General features: G+C 52.5%; 9 protein-coding genes across 9 annotated transcripts; 4 read left to right on the top strand and 5 right to left on the bottom strand.

Annotated features, from left to right (window-relative positions):
- Positions 1 to 526: 526 nt before the first annotated feature.
- On the top strand, positions 527 to 1,452 carry PHACADRAFT_191536 (uncharacterized protein; the record flags this gene model as incomplete). Its single annotated transcript, XM_007391722.1, has 4 exons — positions 527 to 624; positions 678 to 1,017; positions 1,073 to 1,167; positions 1,227 to 1,452. The coding sequence occupies 4 exons, from the start codon at positions 527 to 529 to the stop codon at positions 1,450 to 1,452; spliced, it is 759 nt and encodes a 252-aa protein (XP_007391784.1).
- Positions 1,453 to 1,782: 330 nt separating this feature from the next.
- Positions 1,783 to 2,538, bottom strand: PHACADRAFT_86126 (uncharacterized protein; the record flags this gene model as incomplete). Its single annotated transcript, XM_007391721.1, has 4 exons — positions 1,783 to 1,908; positions 1,996 to 2,227; positions 2,300 to 2,422; positions 2,492 to 2,538. Coding segments are annotated over 4 exons (528 nt in total), but the record flags the coding sequence as incomplete, so codon positions are not given.
- Positions 2,539 to 3,144: 606 nt separating this feature from the next.
- On the top strand, positions 3,145 to 5,181 carry PHACADRAFT_85753 (uncharacterized protein; the record flags this gene model as incomplete). Its single annotated transcript, XM_007391720.1, has 5 exons — positions 3,145 to 3,229; positions 3,286 to 3,711; positions 3,853 to 4,207; positions 4,261 to 4,339; positions 4,393 to 5,181. 5 exons carry the CDS (start codon positions 3,145 to 3,147, stop codon positions 5,179 to 5,181), a joined length of 1,734 nt encoding a protein of 577 aa, XP_007391782.1.
- Positions 5,182 to 5,297: 116 nt separating this feature from the next.
- Positions 5,298 to 7,435, bottom strand: PHACADRAFT_25314 (uncharacterized protein; the record flags this gene model as incomplete). Its single annotated transcript, XM_007391245.1, has 10 exons — positions 5,298 to 5,491; positions 5,549 to 5,937; positions 6,016 to 6,101; positions 6,156 to 6,303; positions 6,355 to 6,425; positions 6,479 to 6,514; positions 6,570 to 6,699; positions 6,749 to 6,935; positions 6,992 to 7,331; positions 7,394 to 7,435. 10 exons carry the CDS (start codon positions 7,433 to 7,435, stop codon positions 5,298 to 5,300), a joined length of 1,623 nt encoding a protein of 540 aa, XP_007391307.1.
- A 1,157-nt stretch (positions 7,436 to 8,592) lies between these two features.
- Positions 8,593 to 10,824, bottom strand: PHACADRAFT_205387 (uncharacterized protein; the record flags this gene model as incomplete). The annotated part of the gene is made up of 9 exons (XM_007391719.1): positions 8,593 to 8,881; positions 8,942 to 9,358; positions 9,416 to 9,497; positions 9,547 to 9,694; positions 9,748 to 9,818; positions 9,873 to 9,908; positions 9,963 to 10,092; positions 10,142 to 10,328; positions 10,392 to 10,824. The coding sequence occupies 9 exons, from the start codon at positions 10,822 to 10,824 to the stop codon at positions 8,685 to 8,687; spliced, it is 1,701 nt and encodes a 566-aa protein (XP_007391781.1). The 3' UTR covers positions 8,593 to 8,684.
- A 454-nt stretch (positions 10,825 to 11,278) lies between these two features.
- Positions 11,279 to 13,549, bottom strand: PHACADRAFT_181204 (uncharacterized protein; the record flags this gene model as incomplete). The annotated part of the gene is made up of 11 exons (XM_007391718.1): positions 13,381 to 13,549; positions 13,193 to 13,331; positions 12,974 to 13,145; positions 12,772 to 12,922; positions 12,590 to 12,724; positions 12,350 to 12,535; positions 12,075 to 12,294; positions 11,707 to 12,014; positions 11,546 to 11,656; positions 11,363 to 11,496; positions 11,279 to 11,306 (listed from the first exon to the last, which is right to left on the bottom strand). The coding sequence occupies exons 1-11, from the start codon at positions 13,411 to 13,413 to the stop codon at positions 11,279 to 11,281; spliced, it is 1,617 nt and encodes a 538-aa protein (XP_007391780.1). The 5' UTR covers positions 13,414 to 13,549.
- A 138-nt stretch (positions 13,550 to 13,687) lies between these two features.
- Positions 13,688 to 15,168, top strand: PHACADRAFT_249497 (uncharacterized protein; the record flags this gene model as incomplete). Its single annotated transcript, XM_007391717.1, has 8 exons — positions 13,688 to 13,735; positions 13,788 to 14,299; positions 14,355 to 14,544; positions 14,600 to 14,688; positions 14,734 to 14,809; positions 14,857 to 14,888; positions 14,937 to 15,042; positions 15,093 to 15,168. Exons 2-8 carry the CDS (start codon positions 13,790 to 13,792, stop codon positions 15,164 to 15,166), a joined length of 1,077 nt encoding a protein of 358 aa, XP_007391779.1. The 5' UTR covers positions 13,688 to 13,735; positions 13,788 to 13,789.
- Positions 15,169 to 15,334: 166 nt separating this feature from the next.
- On the bottom strand, positions 15,335 to 16,383 carry PHACADRAFT_191528 (uncharacterized protein; the record flags this gene model as incomplete). The annotated part of the gene is made up of 6 exons (XM_007391716.1): positions 15,335 to 15,613; positions 15,676 to 15,792; positions 15,842 to 15,984; positions 16,044 to 16,154; positions 16,208 to 16,309; positions 16,362 to 16,383. The coding sequence occupies 6 exons, from the start codon at positions 16,381 to 16,383 to the stop codon at positions 15,335 to 15,337; spliced, it is 774 nt and encodes a 257-aa protein (XP_007391778.1).
- Positions 16,384 to 16,539: 156 nt separating this feature from the next.
- On the top strand, positions 16,540 to 17,771 carry PHACADRAFT_249494 (uncharacterized protein). The gene has a single exon (XM_007391715.1). It carries the CDS (start codon positions 16,813 to 16,815, stop codon positions 17,305 to 17,307), a length of 495 nt encoding a protein of 164 aa, XP_007391777.1. The 5' UTR covers positions 16,540 to 16,812; the 3' UTR covers positions 17,308 to 17,771.
- The last annotated feature ends 177 nt before the right edge of the window (positions 17,772 to 17,948 follow it).

Below are 17,948 nucleotides of genomic sequence, written 5' to 3'. Positions count from 1 at the left end.
AGTGATGCAACAACTCGAACTTGAATCATCGCATGCGAAATATCATGAGGTTTGTTGGAGGTGGAGCCTTGAGTGTTCGAAAGCATTCCTCGGCTTCTGGCATCCACTAGCTGTACCATGCATAGATTGGGTTCTGCCGCCATGCTCCTTGGTTGGCAGATGGTGCACAGTCTTCATCGTTGCTCACTCGCATTTGGTCAGACCCTGGCATCTAGCTCAGCCCAGAACCGCCGAATTACATGTGCTGACTCATGCCGGACTATAGATCCATATCAAATTGTTACGCTACCGATGCCTGGGCTTTGACGTACTACCGTCAGGTGGCATTCACCAACGTGTTCCAATCCCAGGGGGGCAGGAGGCAGGAGAACCCGGTGCCTTGCTCCATATATAGCTTGCCTGTTAATGTTGCTGCTGCCAGCTCACAAGCAGCCAATTCCCGTGCGAGAAGGTTGCGCCGCCAGAGCACTTCGATAGGATGTCTTTTTGCGCAAGGCTAGCCGTTTTTGCCGCACTTGCTGCGAGTATGGCCGCTGCTGTTGCCGGCACTGGCGTTCTCGTACCACTCTACATCTTTCCGGGACAGTCACCCCAGTGCACTGCCTGGGCTTCCTTACTCAACGTGTACGTTCGTGCACTCGAGCACCTTGGACATTTTCACGTACCTCGTGCTACAGGATCTCTGCGAACCCTTCGGTCCCATTCATCATCATCATTAATCCGAATAGCGGCCCAGGAGCGGTTGGCTCGCAGCCCGATTCCTCCAGCTACCAGGGCTGTGTTCCTCAGCTGAAGAGTCAACCCAATGTCAGGACCATAGGCTACGTCTTCACGGAGTACGGGTCTCGCAGCCAGTCGGACGTCGATGCGGATGTCTCTACCTATGCGGGATGGGACAGTGCCTACCGGCTGGATGGCATCTTCTTCGACCAAGTCGAGACGACTAGCGACCTGCTGTCGACGTACACAGCATTCGTGAACACCGCCAGGCAAAGCTTCGATGACAGTAACGGTTTTGTAAGTGGGACGTGACACCGCAGCTACGCTATGTCTAATCCTATTTGCTTGATAGGTCATTCTAAACCCTGGAACGAATGTTCAAGATGACGGCTTCTTCTCAATCGCCGACCAAATCGTGACTGCTGAGGATTTTTACTCCGACTTCAGGTACATGCTTGCTCTCGCTTGTATGGGACTGAGGCTTATTGAAGTGTCGCTTCGCGTAGCCCCTCTCAGCTTTCACTTGGAAGCAGCACCCCAACCGCCAAGCAGGCTGTCATCCTCCATGATGCGCCGTCCAGTCCTCCGATAAGCCTCATCGACCAGCTCGTGACAGATGGCATTGGGTCGCTCTATATTACTGATGACACTCAGGCAAACGGCGGCAACCCGTACGACAGCCTTCCGAGCGATTTGTCGAGTTTTGTGGCAACTGTCGGCGCAGACTCATAATTCGTCTCGTGAGGCCCGCAACAGCATCCTGTCAAATCTTGTTATACACATAATTCATAACGAAAGCCACAGCATGGCCATAGTAGTGTAATTATAGAGCTAGTCATTGTGACTTTTTCTCCATGAGATTAGTACATATTCAAGACGGTACCGCTTGGCGTCTTGACAGGAGCTGACACAACGCACTATAGCCGAGAGACTCGTATACAGGATCTTCCGCTGGATCTCTGCAGTTAGGAGCGAACATGAACAGCGAGGACAAGGGCTGATTGTTCTAGGGCTATGTCTCGAGCAAGCACTTTATGTTCGCAGCATGAGCCTAGGGTCCCACTAGCACCTTCGCCGTTTTAGCAGCTGGCGGGAAAAAGACGTCACCGCTCGGCACTTTGAGTGCGCGAGAGATATAGGCTGTGTAGCGAGCCCACGACACTGGTGGTCGGGGTGGACGCCAATGAGCTGCGGTTGGCGTGAGGCGGGTTTCGCGTCAGTTCCGTGAGATTACTCTGCTTTGCTGTCAGCTTTTCCTAGGAACTGATTCGAAACGCACAGTGGTGGTGTGAATCGGTGTACAACGCTGTAGCGCACCGTGCTCACCTCATCCCACCAGGCCCGTAAATAAGGTGGAAGTTTATTTAATAGTTCACTCCCAGGCCTGTTAATTAGGCGAAAATTTATTCGATAGTTCGCTCCATCCAGCCTCGTGCTGGCGCTCACTGTATGCGGTGAGCACAGATTGGTGTGAAAGGCAAAACTTGCACATCTACCTCCCCAAGAACTTGTGCCTCAATCCGAACCTCTTCCAATGCCGATCCCGAAGATAATAACTTGCTATAAAGAAACTACTTACCGTACAGAAGTCTCAACAGGCGTCCCATTGGCTGTTTCGGCGGAGCATATGTCGCCTTCCAACAAACCAGCCGCGACATAGACCCAGAGGCACGCGGCAATCGGCTCCTTGTCATTGTTGAGGCTACTTGTGAGATTATCTAGAGATTCATGCGGGTTAATTTTGGTGTACGCGAGACGAGAAAGGCTCTACATACGATACTGGAACGCCTCTTCCAGAGCGTTAGTAGCCAGCTGTAGTCAGTCTTCAGTTGAAAGTACGAGATGCTCTGCCGGTAACTGCAGCTGACCAGATGCTTCAAGTTTTGACGCACCTCACGCGCCATGCCTATCTTTCATATCAAGGAATAGCCGGGGCCGGGGCCGGCAGGTGTTGTGTTGGGGCGCTAGAAGCATTAGAACATACTTCACTCGTGCTTATATGACCAGGTGTGAACGCAAGGCCGAGAAACCATGTGCATTGGAAGTGCTTGGGTTGAGTGGTCATTAATAACCAATGTTAATTCGAATTTCCCTGCGGCTGCAGACTCTTCTGTTTGCTCTTGCTTGGCAAAGGCTTCTAATCATAACATATACAAACATTATAGGTGCCTTTCCCGCAGATGTGTAGATCGAGCAAAATAGGCTAACATCATGCTCACCGTAGACATTCGATGGATGCCTTGTAAGCAATGCTGTTCGCTGCAATAGCTCAATACGCTGGCCAAGGGCGCAGAGTTCGCAAGTACAGGCTAGTTCACCGCGTTTACCCATGGTGTCTCGGCAATCAACGGGATGCGTGTGTAAACCGTAGCGTAGCACAGTGCGCTACTTTTCGCAGCAAACTTCCACCCACTTGGGGACATGATGTGGCCTTTCGTATCTCGTAGATACGCCACATACTCTGTCGAAGAGGTGGACCAGAAACCGTACGATTACATCGTCGTAGGCGGTGGGTACACGCATCGCACTGTTTCAGCCGGCCTCGACGACTAAATGTTGATATAGGCGGAACTGGAGGATGCGTACTAGCCTCCCGTCTCACGGAGGACAGCAGCGTTAGCGTTCTACTAATTGAACGCGGTCCTATTATCGACTCCTGGCTCTCGCGTGTCCCTCTGCTCTCCACGGACTTTCGCAGTGCTCGCTCCCCGACATACCAGTGGGCATCCACTACAAATGCCGTGGCGACAGAGATTGGAACGAAAAGAATGATCTCTGGCAAAGCATTAGGGGGCACTTCCAAAGTCAACGCCTTCATTTACACTCGTTCTATCCCGGGAGAATACAACGCTTGGGCTTCGAACGGCCGCGAAGGATGGAGCTGGAGCGACGTAGAGCCGTATTTCCGAAAATCCGAGACTTCTTCGAGCAACACATCAGCCTCGCATCGAGGCTCTACAGGCGCACTATCCTTGATACCTCTCGTAGCATGTTGCCTAACTCCTACGTTCTGTAGGCCCATGGCGCAACCGCCATCTACCAGAAGTGTATTTCAGAAATACGGAAGAGTACGAGTTTGATTAGTATTGTCACGAGCTAGCTTTCTTATTGTATACTACAGAATTTTTGAAGCCACGGAATCGCTCGGCATTCCTCGTCAAAAGGACTTTCACGATCCCGCCGTACCTCCCTACACATGCGGACTTCTCGATGTGACGATAGACGAGAGCGGATGCCGGCACTCGACATTCGACGCCTTTCTTCCCCCAGAAATCACGTCTAGGGCCAATCTCTTTATTTGTCCTGAGTCCATCGTGACTCGACTCGACTTGAAGGATGACGATAACGAGATTAGAGTCGCAGGGGTGTATCTAGAGCCCAGCATGCTCAATTCGAACAGTACCGCTATTTCATGCTATGCCTCAGCCACCAGAGAGGTCATCATGTGCGCAGGTGCTATCGCAACGCCTCAAATACTCATGTTGAGGTTAGACTTGTCATGCCACTGTTCGACCTACGTTGTGTTGATCTTTGCCCTAGTGGACTCGGACCTAAGGGTCATCTGGAGGAGCTCGGGATCGCGGTCGTCCGAGACCTGCCCGGGGTAGGTGCCAACCTCGTAAGTTGTGTACGTACTACAGTCCTGTGTCGAAGCTCAGGCAAATCACATAGCAGGATCACCCATGCGTATCTCTCCTCTACAAGGTTCCGCGCGAGGATTCACTGCACGAGCTCAAGCACAACCCTCTTCGAGTCATCTGGGAGCTGCTGCGGTACGTTGTAACTGGGCAAGGCTGGTTGCTGTCCCCCAACCCCCAGATGGCCGTCTTCGCTCTGAGCAAGTTGCTCGATGAAGAGTCCCGTACCACGATAGGACTGGAAGCTGGCGCAGACAGCCATTCACCTGACAACCTCCCCGACATCGAGCTCACGGGCATGCCGTTCAACATGTGTCCTGACGTGCCGCTCGACAAAAGCGAGGGAGCCCTGTCTCTGGTGTGTATCCTTCTCAAACCCAAGTCTGCGGGCACCATCCGACTCGGCTCTCTCAACGCGCACGACCGGCCGATATGCGACCTCAACTACCTGCGCGAGCCGGGAGACTATGAGGTCTTCCGGAAGGCGCTCCGGCTCGGGCTCGCGATCGGGAGGAAGTGCCGGGAACAGGGCTACTCCATGCGCGACGCGCTGGTGCCCGACAGCGAGAGCGACGAAGATCTTGATCGGTTTACCAGACAGCGTATGACGACGATCTTCCACTACACCTCGACATGTCGGATGGCGCCTGAGCAGGAGCTGGGCGTGGTAGACGACGAACTGAGGGTCCACGGAGTTCACAACCTGCGAGTAGCGGACGCAAGTATCTTTCCTGTCGTACCGTCTGCTCATCCGCAGGCTCCCGTGGTTATGGTAGCGGAGCGCTGCGCTAGTTTCATCAAAGCCGTCCGCACTGGCAGATAATTGTTGGAATAGCATTGCTTGTATAATGTAAAATTGACACGCCGCTTATCAGTTAGTAGGTATAACCATGTTCGTTCGTCACAAAGAATCTGAGACCTTTCGTTACTTATCATAAACTAATGTTGCCTCTGTTTCGCCTTCACCCTAAGATGGTATTTTGTCATGGTGGTCCTCGTGTTTGCCCATCCCTTGAGGAACGCCTCTGGGTCGAAACCGGGAGCGAAACGGAGGTCGTAGGAAAGAACCACATGGGAAAGGACGGCGTTAATCTCGCGGTAAGCAAGGGCCTTGCCAGGGCAACCAAAAGGACCTGACGCAACAACGAAGATGAGTACCGCAGTGATGCATCGAATGCGACACGACTTACCAAACTGGAACGCCATGAACCCCGCCCGACGTGTGATCGTCCCGGACCCGAGCCCATCTTCGAACCACCGCTCAGGCTTGAACTCCCGAGGTGCAGGCCAGAAATTCTCGGGGCTCATGTGCTGCGCATAGATAGGCACGCCGACGATGGTGCCCTCGGGGATAAATCGTCCTTCTAGCACGACACCATCCTTGGGCACGATGCGTGGAAACCCAGGGAAGCCAGCACCGAAGCGCAAGCCTTCATTGACAACGGCGGCCAAGTAGGGCAGGTCGGCTAGGGACGCATACTGATCTGAGGTGATTTCACCGGCTGGGAAGGCTTGGTCCAACTCGTGCCGGAGCTTCTCATACGCCTCTGGATGGTGCAGGAGATAGAACATGGTGATGCTGAGGAGTCCCGCAGTTGTGTCTCCCCCTATCAACAATAGGCTAAGCGTTTACCCTGTCTCCGAAATGCAAAGCTACGTGCCTGCCTCGAAAGCTAAAACGGTGTCTGCCTTAAGATCGTCTTCATTGAGTGGAGGATACTGGTGATCTTCATGTTGTGCCAACTAGCCGAGTTTTAGCACAGACCAGTCCTACATCGTGACAGTGCGTCAACTCACCAGGAACGAACACAAGTCCCACTCGTTGGGTGGACTGGTCTTCAGCCGCTTCTTCAGAATCTTTTCAGCAAGTTTCTCCATTTGTCTGTAATTTTTTGCGACAGGTAGGGACGAGATGATGTCAAATAGTGCGGGCACTTCGCCGAAGCTGCCAGGCACGATGAGTTGTCATGAACGCGCACAGAGAGGATGAACGCACGCCTCAAAGATCACGATCGCTTCTTTGGCGTTCTCGGCGACGCCTTCTACGTCGCCATCTCGCATGAATTCCTGGCAGATCAGTCAGTTTGTCGTCAAGACCTTGGTGGACTCTCTCCACGCACGATACCACTACATCCCGCCCCAAACGCCCAATCGCTCTAGCAGTGTGATGTTCATTTGATAGACACCACCAAACTAGGATTAAGCACGCACAGTGAAATCAAAACCCCAGTGCTCAAAACAAAGACTCAAGTCGACGACACCATGTGAGTTCTGTCTTCTCGCTATGCACTCGACCAGCTGATCGGTGCGAAGCTTCAGAGTTTTATCCCATTGCTGTACCCTGTTCATAGATCAGAAGAGCGATCATGCCTAGTGTTCGGTGTACGCACACTGTGTTAGTGAGTGCGCTAGCCCAGATGCGCCTGCGTCGACCATGCTGCACTTTTCCGCGTGTGAAGAAAAGGGAGCCGTCCGCAGCACGGCCCGGCCGATAGCTCTCTGCCTTGTCGAACGCTTGAGATGATGCATATATAGGATGGATGGCATCAATAGAGTTTATCGAAAGTTTGTTGGGGCCTATTGCAGTGATGAATCAACTTTCCACGGCGCAGAACAGAGGCTAAGCAACTCACCTATGCGAACAATAACTCCGTACTCCTCATGAAGTTCTGCTATGTACGGCATCCTCCTGCCAGTAAACGCGAAGTAAGCGAGTCTTAGACCAGTCACTTTGTCGAGCACGGGCCCTGGGAACTGTGCCAGCGGGTGGAACGGCGATAGCCTATAAGACACCGTTGCAAAGACGATCAACAGTGCCTGCGCGGCAAGGGCAAGCGACGCATGGAGGAATGCGGACAAGATGCGACAGGTGAAGAGATAGTCTTGAGCAGCGAGGGCCACGTAAATGAGAAGAGCAACAAGCAGGATAACGTGCCCCCGTGGATCGCAGGAATAAAGGTAGGCACAGCCAGCCTACGAGTCAACATCCATTTAGAGATATGCGAGACGACCATGATGTCGAATTTTCCACCTACGAGAGAAGGGAGCAGGATGTGGCCTATGCCGAGCCCGGTCATGATATGGTGAGGTGGCGGCTCGTTCCCAGTACGATGGGCATTGACTGGGTTTATATGCCCCAAACGGAACGTCCAACATTGTTATGGTCCGCTCCTTTCGGGTCCGGAGCCAATATTGTTCTGCATGGCTCTGCCAAGAATCTTTTTCATATTGATAGGGTAGGCGACGATTGCAGGCATGCAATACCTAGCCGCTAGTAGGACAGTCAGGGACTAGCTGGATGCGCAAATACTTTGATCTTACTGAGCATCAGGCGCCACGCGCACATTTCGGCGTCATCTCCAAGCGGGCTATGAACTGGAGCCGTAGACCCACGCGCCCGCCGTGCAACTGACGTTTCCGGTGTAAATAAAACGTCATCGTCGAGATTGATCAAGCGCACCGGTTCTGCGCACGTACCATTCTTCAGGCTGCCTGCGTCGATCTGAGCTGAGAAACTGGAAACAGTACTCCAGCGAGCCACCAAAATTGAATACGTGGCACTGTCTGCATTTGGCGTCGACCATGTATGTGAAGACGGCCAATAACCAAACAATCAGTCGGAGCGTGCGCTCAGCTTGACAATGGGGAATGTACTGCATCAGGCGGCAGCCATTCGTTCAGAGGTATTCGAAGCTGTAGTCATAGAAGAGTACTAGTGCGAGCAGAACTCACTGCACATACATATTCTAAACATAGTGGTAAGCGCCGCTATTGACTGACGCCGGCGGTCGTCCGGCTCGGACTTGTGAGTAGCAACAAGGACCACGGAGTGCCTGGAGGCCCGACCATTGTAGCATGACAATCTCCGGTCGGAACAGACATTCAGTCGTAGACATGGCGGCATTACCTGGCGCAGTGGCGCGAGCGCGCGCCCACCGTGACTTGCGCGTTACTACGCACGTCGCTGTTATGGCTATTGACGTGGAAAAGTTGACTATTGGCTGTCCGAGTCCAAAGCGGAGCCAAGCCTCTCTCGACGTCTCCTAAAGTCTTAGTTGGTCAGGATTTATTCCACGCCTCGTGAATAGAAAATTCGCTTCCTCTTACACCAATAGTTGGCAGACTCGCCGTGACGTCGAGCTCCCTTCTGGCATCGCCATGGATCAGCCAAGTTGACACTGAACAGCTTCAGAATCCGCTACATGGTGATGGAGCCTTCCTGAGGCTGTTTGCAAATTATATAAAAAGCGATATTCATCTGGTGTAATATAAACGGAGTAACTTATAACGAATTATCATAATCGAACTGCACTCTGTTACTTCAACTTAGTAGTGCTGCCTCCGTATCGCCTTCGCCTTGAGGTGGTAATTAATGATTTTCGTCCTTGTGTTGAGGCACCCCTTGACAAACGCTTGCGGGTCGAAGTCGGGCGCAAAACTAAGGTCATAGGCAAGGATAACGTGGGAGATGACGGCGTTAATCTGGCGGTAAGCGAAGGCCTTGCCTGGGCAGCTAAACGGACCTTGATGTAGAACCAACGGAGTCAGCGCTGCGACAAAATGCGAGATGCAACACGATTCACCAAATTGGAATGCCATGAAAGCGGTCTGACGCGTGACCATCCCGGGCCCCAACCCGTCCTCGAACCATCGCTCAGGCATAAACTCGCGGGGTGCAGGCCAGAAGTTGTCGGGGTTGATGTGCTGGGCGTGAACGGGGATGCCGACGATAGTGTCCTCCGGGATGAACTGACCATCCAGCACTGCCCCGCCTTTGGGTACGACGCGCAAGAAGCCGGAATAGCCAGAACCGAGACGCAAGCCTTCGTTGACTACGGCAGCCAAATAGGGGAGTTCAGCCAGATACGCATGCTGATCTGCGGTAATTTCGCCTGTCGGGAACGCCTCGTCCAGCTCGTGCTTGAGCTTCTCGTATGTCTCTGGATGGCGCAATAGGTAAAACATGATGAGCGTGAGGAATCCGGCAGTACTGTCTGCTCCTGTTGGACGAAGGATGTTGAGTGTCTGCGTTATCTTCAATGTTCTCAGCTGCTAACCTGCCTCGAGAGCCAGGACAGTGTCCGCGTTGAGATCGGCTTCACACATCGGAGAGTGCTGAGATTCTTCACGTTGAGCCAACTAATCGAACGTCAGCATAGAGCGGCCTTGACACGAGAAAGCGACTCACGAAGAACGAGCATAGATCCCAGCTATTTTCTGAGCTGATTTTTACTCGCTCCTTCAGGTACTTAGCGGCAAAATTCTCCGTCTTTTTGTAGCCCTCTGTGGCGGGCGACCCCGACAAAATGTCAGCGAGGGCAGGGACCTCGCCGAAGCTGTTGGGTAGAGTTGAGTGGTCATGGACACGGTAGAGGTGTGGTAAACGTACATCTCGAACGCGAGGATTGCTTTTTGCGCATTACGAACCACATCTCCCGGGTCGCCTTCCCTCATGAGTTCCTGGCGGGCCGGTCAGCTGGGGCGCAAAAAGCAGGGCGAATCGTTTCGACATACAGGGCGGCTGCATTCCGTGCCAAAGATGAGGTCACCCTGACAGTACGAGTTCAGCGGACCATCGAGCACAATACGGTCAGATAGACCTACAGCGAAATCAAAAGCCCAGTGGTCGAGGCAAGATGTTAAGTCGACACTATTGCAAAAATCTTGTCTTCTCGCGATGCACTCGACAAGCTGTTCGGTGCGGGCTTTCATGATGTCGTCCCATTGCTGTATCCTGTGCGCGAAAATGAGAGAAAGGCAGTCGCGCTCGGCGACCGACTTACGCTGTGCTGGTGAGCGCTCCGGTCCAGATACGCCTGCGATGCAAGTGCTCCGCTCTTCCGCGTGCGAAGAAGAGTGAGCCGTCTCCGATGCGGCCCGGCCTGTAGCTTGCCGCCTTGTCAAACGCTTGAGATGACGCGTAGATGGAATGGACGGCGTCAGCAGAGTTTATCGAAAGTTTGTTCGGGCCTGTCACAATGGCGGATCAGTTTTCATTTGCCACTCAATCGCGACCGGGCCGAAGAGGCGTACCTATACGAACGATAACACCGTACCTCTCGTGAAGCGCCACTACGTGCGCCCCCCTCCTGCCACTGTACGTGATATAGGCAAGCCTCAGGTCAGTCACTTTATCAAGCAACCCCCCTGGAAACTTTGCCAAAGGATGGAGCGGTGACAACCGGTACAACGCCGTCGCTAGAATGATGAGTAGAGTCTGCGCGGCCAGAGCAAGCGACGCGTGGAAGAGCGCAGACAGGATGCGACCGGTGGAGAGATATTCCTGAACGGTGAGAGCGACATAGATGAACGTCGCGAAAAGTAGAACGACGTTCCCCCGTGGACCGCAAGTGTAGAAGTAGGCACAGCCAGCCTGCGGAATGACACCAGCTAAGATGAGGTGCAAGACGGTGTTAGACCTTTCACGTACGAGTGAGGGGAGTAGAAGCTGGCTTGTGCTGAACATGGCGATGGGGCAGCGGGGCAGCGAACGATAGAGCTACCCCCTGACCTGGCTTATATGCACATTCCTTCACCACCGGCCCACCACTCAGTTGCTCCTTCGCACGGCTGGCGGGATAACGCGATGTTACATACCGACGCCACAATCACTCGCGGCTTTGCTCTGAAATTGTTATGCACCGTCGGACAAGCTCTCCAGTGTTTTTAATTTTGGCGCACCAGGCACAGTGAGGGGGGCACAGACGGAGAAGCACTGGACAACCGACATATCAGTATTATTAATTGCTCCTGATGCGCGCAGGATTCTAATGTTACGGAATGCCAGGCCTGCACGGACGTGGAATAGACCTTTCACCAAATATCGGCCTCCCCCCAGCTGAAATTTTACATGCGAAGCATGATCAAAATTGATCTTGCCACCAACCGCACCTACCATGCGACGGGAATTTCGCTTGCGGTCAACCATCACCGTCGAAACCGAGCACACTGAGGCACCAACTCAGAAAAATGGTTGCAAATGCAAGATCGTGTTCCGGACGTACCACTCTTCGGACTCTCGGCATGCTGGGGTATAGGCTGAGAAACCGAAGGAGTTCCCCAGAAAGCTGCCAGGATTGAACACATGGCACCCTTCGTAAGTCATTTGGTAACGATCGTACTTGTCTGCAAGGACAACCTAACAATCGGTCAGAAGCGTGCACCCGACTACATAAGAAGAGGCGCACCGCCGTAGGAAGCGGATACAAACGAAGCGTGTGATCATATTCTGGGAGTGTCGATTGGATAGAGGTCGTGAGCGGCATTAGATGACTTTGGTCGAGGACGGATTGCACGAGCTGGGGGACGGTCAAAAACGAGGTTACCGAAGCGTGGGCGTGGGACTCACATAGCGTTTCAAATCGTCCTCGCGAACGTCGGGCTTCACACCGACGAGGTTCCTGAGCATTCGGGCCATGAGGTCCTCCCGAAAAATCACGAGTTCTTGGTCGCACAACTTTATCCGACACGGGTTGGACCCAAGATGGAGCTTAGGAACCTTGCTCTTTAGCTTGCCCGTGAACGAAGATATAATAGGCTTGCGAGGAAGAATAGAGTTAACCGTGATGTCGCGAGGTCCAGGAACCAATATGAAATGCGTTTGGCGAGTGAAGACCGGATATGACGCAATAAGTTCAGCCAACGAATCAAAACCATCTACGGAGGCGATTAGGTGATATGGTGATGTGGTGATGGGCTAAGCTGCGCGGGAGTTACCTTGATATCTTCTGATTTCTCTTGAATTTCCTTGTGCAACGCCGCGCTGGCTGAAGTTTCCACACAAGACAATAAGACGTGGAATAAACTGGTTCTCCACGCAGTTGTCAAAAAGCTTCTTCAGCCCTTGCATCGTGTCTGGATGATCTAGCCAGACATCTGAAAGCACAAAGCAACGAAGATCCGGCCAATCTTCTCGCAGTCGGGTTGCTAGCTGATTCTGATTCGCGCCATATCAGACCGATCCCATTACGGAACAGGGTCAGAAAACATACATCTTCGGCTAGCGTTGTTGCACCTTTCCCCAGAAAGTCGATATGGCCGTATATTGACTTCGCCGCCTCACGGCTCTCGCACGGCGGATGGCCGATAGCGATGATTTGCAGAGTTGCCTCGTCGGTATAATCACCCTCCACAAGGGCAAAACAGCCTTCGGTGAAGAGGCCTTCGCTCGGCTGATCCTGAAGATGATGTTGATAATCTGGCATTTAACCCGAAGCAAAAGCCGTGCACACCAGCTGCGAGAAGTCAAGTTCGACGGCCCCATCTTCGTCTTCGAGGCATATTTTTCCTTCCTTTGAGTGGGAAAGCATGCCAAAGAGGAGGAACCTTTGGCCAGCGCGGCCCAGCAGTTGTTTCGTCGAGCGTAGCTATCTTTCTAATCAGCCCAGCTTGACCGGCTAGCAAAAGAACACACCGTTAACAAGTGCTCTCGATCCCGTGCGGCGATAGTCGATGGGGAGAAGTGGTCGTTTCGGAGAATCGTTTGTTTGATGATATTGAGGCGATTTCGTATGGCCGAGATGCGGGTATCCGCGGAGCCTGATCCAGTCAACGGCGCAAGAGCTCTGGAGAAAGGTTAGTTTCGTACCTCGCCATTATAGGCGCAAGACACGTACCTCTCAAACGCACTACGCTCCGTTGACCAATTCCACAATGGCATCTCGAAAGCATCTATGAAGTATAGATGGCTCTCTGGGTCAAGAAAGTCGCCATCTGCCATGTCACTTCCTTCTTGAAACGTATCATACACTCTTTGAAGGACCTCAAGGGAGACCTTCATCTGCGCGTCTGTAGAGGAGTCAGCCTGGCAAACACAAATCTGAAGTCGCACTTGCCATCCTGCTTATTGTATTCCTTAGCAATCCATTCAACAGACTGCTCAACCTGATCCTCAGGTATCTCGTGACGCTCAAGAATCTCTTCAACAAATTCTAAAGCCTCAGGTCCGAGAGAATGGCTGTACTTTCGAAAGACCTGGAAACGGCTCCAGTTTTGAGTCGCCCGTGAGACGCATAGGACATACTTTGATGATAGCTCTCTGTTTCGGATCCGCCATTCAAGCACTTTCACCGTTTTTTTGTTTAGTAAATCTGTGAACTGTGGAGCAAATTTTTGGAGGCGGAACGATGGTGGCGGTCCTGGAGCAGGTTGTCAAACGCGACGCGACGCGACGGTACCGTGTAGACGTCGGGATCAATGGGCGCCTAGATTCCAAATGCAGGTTGCTTGCTCCCCTAGTCATCGGGCGACCGTTTAACTTCGACTGCGTCGTCCAACTGGCATTAGTACTGCTTGACTACCTCCCATCGAGCGGAATATGTATCCAAAGCTGGACGTTGAGATAAAGCCAGGAATTGGCCTCGGACAATTCGAGCTTGGTACGTCGCATGCCAAGTTCCGACAGCGTGTCGATTAACCCAGATAATGTAGGCATGTCTTTGTGGACGGTGCTCGACATGCTGCGCAATGATCCACACTCCTTTCCACAAGTTGATGTGAAGTATGATCCAGACTCACCAATTAGTCCTGTGATACTGCATCTCCGCCCTCATCTCGACCTCTTATTCTCGGGCAAGCACCAGCGTTTGCATACCATTTGCCTGAAGAAGTTGCAGGATCCTCATCCTCCTGCTACTCTGCGATACAAGAACATGGTACTATCATCCCCTCAAGAAGTCTTAAGAAGGGTGGGTGTCAGCAGGGCGTTTGGGCCCACATACGCGGGTGATGATCTACGTTATCCTGGTGTATGGTTCAGCTTTGAGGAGGATGGGCGTGCCGATCCTCTGAGACCCACTTCTCCACACCCTGAGGAGAAAATGCAGGAAGTAAAACGTGTCATCATCTCCCAGAAAAGCGCGTCCGAGGAGTCGGAGGACGTTCTCTCCGAGGTCCAAGTGTGTGACGCCATGTACGGCGACGTCGAGAGTGTCACTGTGAAGGTATATAACCCTCCAACCACCATTAGAATGCACTCACGGATAACCGTGTCGGAAGGTGCATGACGGTATCGCTTTGAATTTCTACCCTTCCTCTAGTCCGCCGGTACATGTTCGCATAGGGATTACCACGGCGCAAGACCTTACGTGCGAACTGGGGACTCCTATACGCGTGCATTATAGAGAAGATAACAGGATGAACATACATTCAAAATCGAAAGAAGATGACCCAGACGTAGACACTGGGTGTCAGTTGACTCTTGTTCTATTAGATGTTTCACTCTTACTGAAGAGGCTGTACAGATTTTTACAACTATTTTCAGCATGGGATAGATTTCCTCATAGGAGGGACTACACATGTAGTCAAGAAGATCATCCTGCACACAAATCTGGTAAGCCTAGTCGTCCATCTCCTCGCAAATACTTGACACCGTCAGCCCGGCACGCCGTTATTTCAGCGATACAAGCGCTGTCCATGGGCGATAGAAGGACTACCGGAAGATGACGAGGATGGTAGGTAGTAGCTAACAGGATCATTGCGCTAGTCTAATTATTACCAGACACACCACCACGCAAGTGGTTTTACGACCGCGTACGTTCCCTGTATCTCACAGGTCGACTATTCACTCACTCGACATAGTTTGAGGATATCAGACATTTTCTCAGCCCGGGTGAAACCCCGCCTATAATGCGCCTGGACCGCACAGACGAGGAAGACGGACTGACCTTGCCAAACTCAGGCACCGGTGAGTTCTCGAGAGGATGTCTGTGAAAGTGACTGAGCCGTATTTTGTAGAGCTACTGGGCTTCGATGGTGTTGCACTCGAAGTAGACGAGAGCGCTCATGTCGTTGCCGTCATGCTCTTTTAACCTCCCCGATAGTCATTATGCAAGGCTTTGCATGGAATCAAGCATCAGTATCGAGCTACATGCATTTATCGCGGGGTACTCTATCTATTCCCACATGTCGTATTACGACTAAATAATGCGTTCCATGTTCTCTACTCTAAACTTTGAATTTGTACATCGGCATCCGCCTCACATCTGTGTCAACGACTCGTCTGTGCTCTTCTTGAACACATCGTTCCAAACGGTCCTCAGCTCCTCCAGTCGACCGATAACGGTAGCTTCAGGTAGGGCGTCCTTCCCGTCCGCGCCGATCTGTCTTGTTTTGCCGCCTTCCACGGTCTCTAGGCCCGCCTCACAAAAGTGAACGCACCGCCCCCACCCAAGTTTAACAGCAGCTGCGACATTGTTCCGGCTGTCATCGATGAAAAAGCACCTCTTAGGATCCTCGACACCTGCTTTCGACATAGCCTGTACGGTGATTTCTCGCTCAGTCTTCCAGGATAGGTATATAGGGTATGGCCGGCACGCACGTCAAGGTAGAACTGGGGTTCGGGCTTGCAGGAGAATTTGGGATCTGCGTAGTCGCAATAAATGACCCCCTCGATCAGGTCGTCGACCCCCAAGATTTGGAGGACGCGATATGCATGCTGTAATCTGGGTCAGTGTAGGCTGGCAAGAGTGCAGAAACCTGCCCACTGTCTTGTAAGCGTTCGTAAGAGCCCAGACTCTAGCGTTGCTTCGGTCAATATCCTGCAGCAGCTTTCGAAGATCGGGGTCGGGCTTGATCATATTCTCCAGTGGCAGAGATCCGTCACACTTCTTGTCGAAGTCAAGCGGATCTAGTATTCTAGTAAGCGAGGGATCGAGGGAATGTTAGAGCGAGGTCGTGCTACCTCACCGATCTCGTGGTGTCTGACTAGGCCTCTCAAAGCAAGACCGTACTCCGTATAATATTTATGGTGCAATTCGGTGGCACGATTCCGCTCCAGACCAAGACTGAGAAAGTAGGCTGATCATAGCAGCTAGTAAGAAAAAGAAGATACACCAATGAGATTGCAATACCATGTATACGCTCTCCCATTGCCTGTGAAATCTTTGAGCTCGCCGAATAGAGGGTGTTGTCGATGTCGAGGAAGATAACATTACGGTCATCAGTGACGGATTCTACCTCATCAAGGTTAGAGGAGAAGTTACAAGCAACTCTGTATCCCCATACCCTGCGGGCTCTCCACGGTCATATTGCGCATACAGCACGAAATGTTGGCAGGTGAAGGTGAAGTTGGGACGTCGGTCTGTCGTTGCTCCGAGGTGCGTCGGATAGTCGGCCCGAGCATCAAAGCACCGGTGCGTCGCTCACTATTTGTTACCGATGCTTTGTCACGGCGTCTGTAACACTCGTCACGGAAACGCTTTGTCACGCTAACCCAAGCCAGACAGTCGAGGCCGTCAACACTTTCAACAACCCTTAAGATCAACGCAGTGAGCATCGTTTCTTACTGTTCGGGCGTGGAATGTATGCTGGAGGAAGTTGCGATGCTGCTGGGAAGTCGAAAGAGACTTTGAGAAAGAATCCAAGGCTGGATGTCGAAGTCGCCGGACGGATGATGCACTACTCCTGAACTAGTGAGCCTATTCGTCCCGACCCTTTACTGATCACTTTGCACTAGATGGCTCGCAGCAAAGAGCTCGTCGTCGGCGTCGGACGGTTGTCCCGCTCGCAAGTCTTCGCTCGCCGCGGCCTCTTCAAGGGCCAGAAAAAATCAGAGAAGCCGGCTGCTGCTGAGGCCGCTCCCACCAAGGAGGTGCAGGTTGGCGGTGCCAACAACGGCAGCACTCGTCTCGTCCCCACTCAAAAGGCGGCACGCTTCTACCCTGCTGAGGACGTTCGCCGGCCCAAGAAGAATCGCAAGAACCCCAAACCCGCCAAGCTTCGGACATCCATCACCCCCGGTACCATTCTCATCCTCCTTGCTGGCCGCTTCGCAAGCAAGCGTGTCGTTTTCCTGAAGCAACTGGAGAGCGGGCTGTTGCTGGTTACCGGCCCACACAAGGTTAACGGTGTCCCTCTCCGTCGGGTCAATCAGGCGTACGTTATTGCCACCTCCACCAAGGTCGAGCTCGGCGACTTCAAGGTGCGAAGTCATCAAAACATTCTCGTATGATTGGAGTTCTCACACGGAAATCTGGATAGGTTGACGAGAAGATCAACGATGCTTACTTCGCTAAGCCAACTTCCAAAGGCAAGAACTCAGCGGAGGAGGAGTTTTTTGATGACGGAAAGCCCAGGGCGAAGGAGGCACTCCCTGAGTCCAGGGTTGCTGATCAGAAGGCCGTTGACTCTGCAGTCATTGCCGCGGTCAAGAAGACCGAGTACCTTTCTAAATACCTTCGGGCAAGCTGGGGTCTATCAAAGGGTCAGTTCCCTCACCAGCTGACCTTCTAAACATAGAAGTGTACATCTCAGGAGTGAGACGGCTGGAGAAGCTAGGCTGGTGGGGGCTAGTTTGGGAGAGAGGGCTCTTCGCTGTTTTTATGATATGCTTGTAGCACCATATGGTTTTTCTTCCCTCTTGCGACCCGACATGCCACCTCCACCAATGCATACCATATTCATTTCATATAGCTGACCGTGTTCCCTGAGATGATGGCTGGGAGATCTCGTATGAATGCCGTGAGTCTCGAAGCCGATACCTTTCTAATCGTGAAAGCGCAGAACTCATCTGGCGCTCGCGACTTCGCGAGAAGCAGATTACATGTTGGTCTTGTCCCCGTTCACCACTCGAGCCGCGGCACGGCATGTCGC

Source organism: Phanerochaete carnosa (genome assembly GCF_000300595.1).
Source record: "Phanerochaete carnosa HHB-10118-sp unplaced genomic scaffold PHACAscaffold_2, whole genome shotgun sequence".
Classification (NCBI taxonomy): domain Eukaryota; kingdom Fungi; phylum Basidiomycota; class Agaricomycetes; order Polyporales; family Phanerochaetaceae; genus Phanerochaete; species Phanerochaete carnosa.
The sequence above is the reverse complement of the archived record's forward strand: the minus strand, read 5'-3'. Positions and strand labels throughout refer to the sequence as shown.

Excerpts from the sequence above, each read along its gene's own strand:
- PHACADRAFT_249494 (XM_007391715.1), top strand. The coding sequence starts at position 16,813 with ATGGCTCGCAGCAAAGAGCTCGTCGTCGGCGTCGGACGGTTGTCCCGC.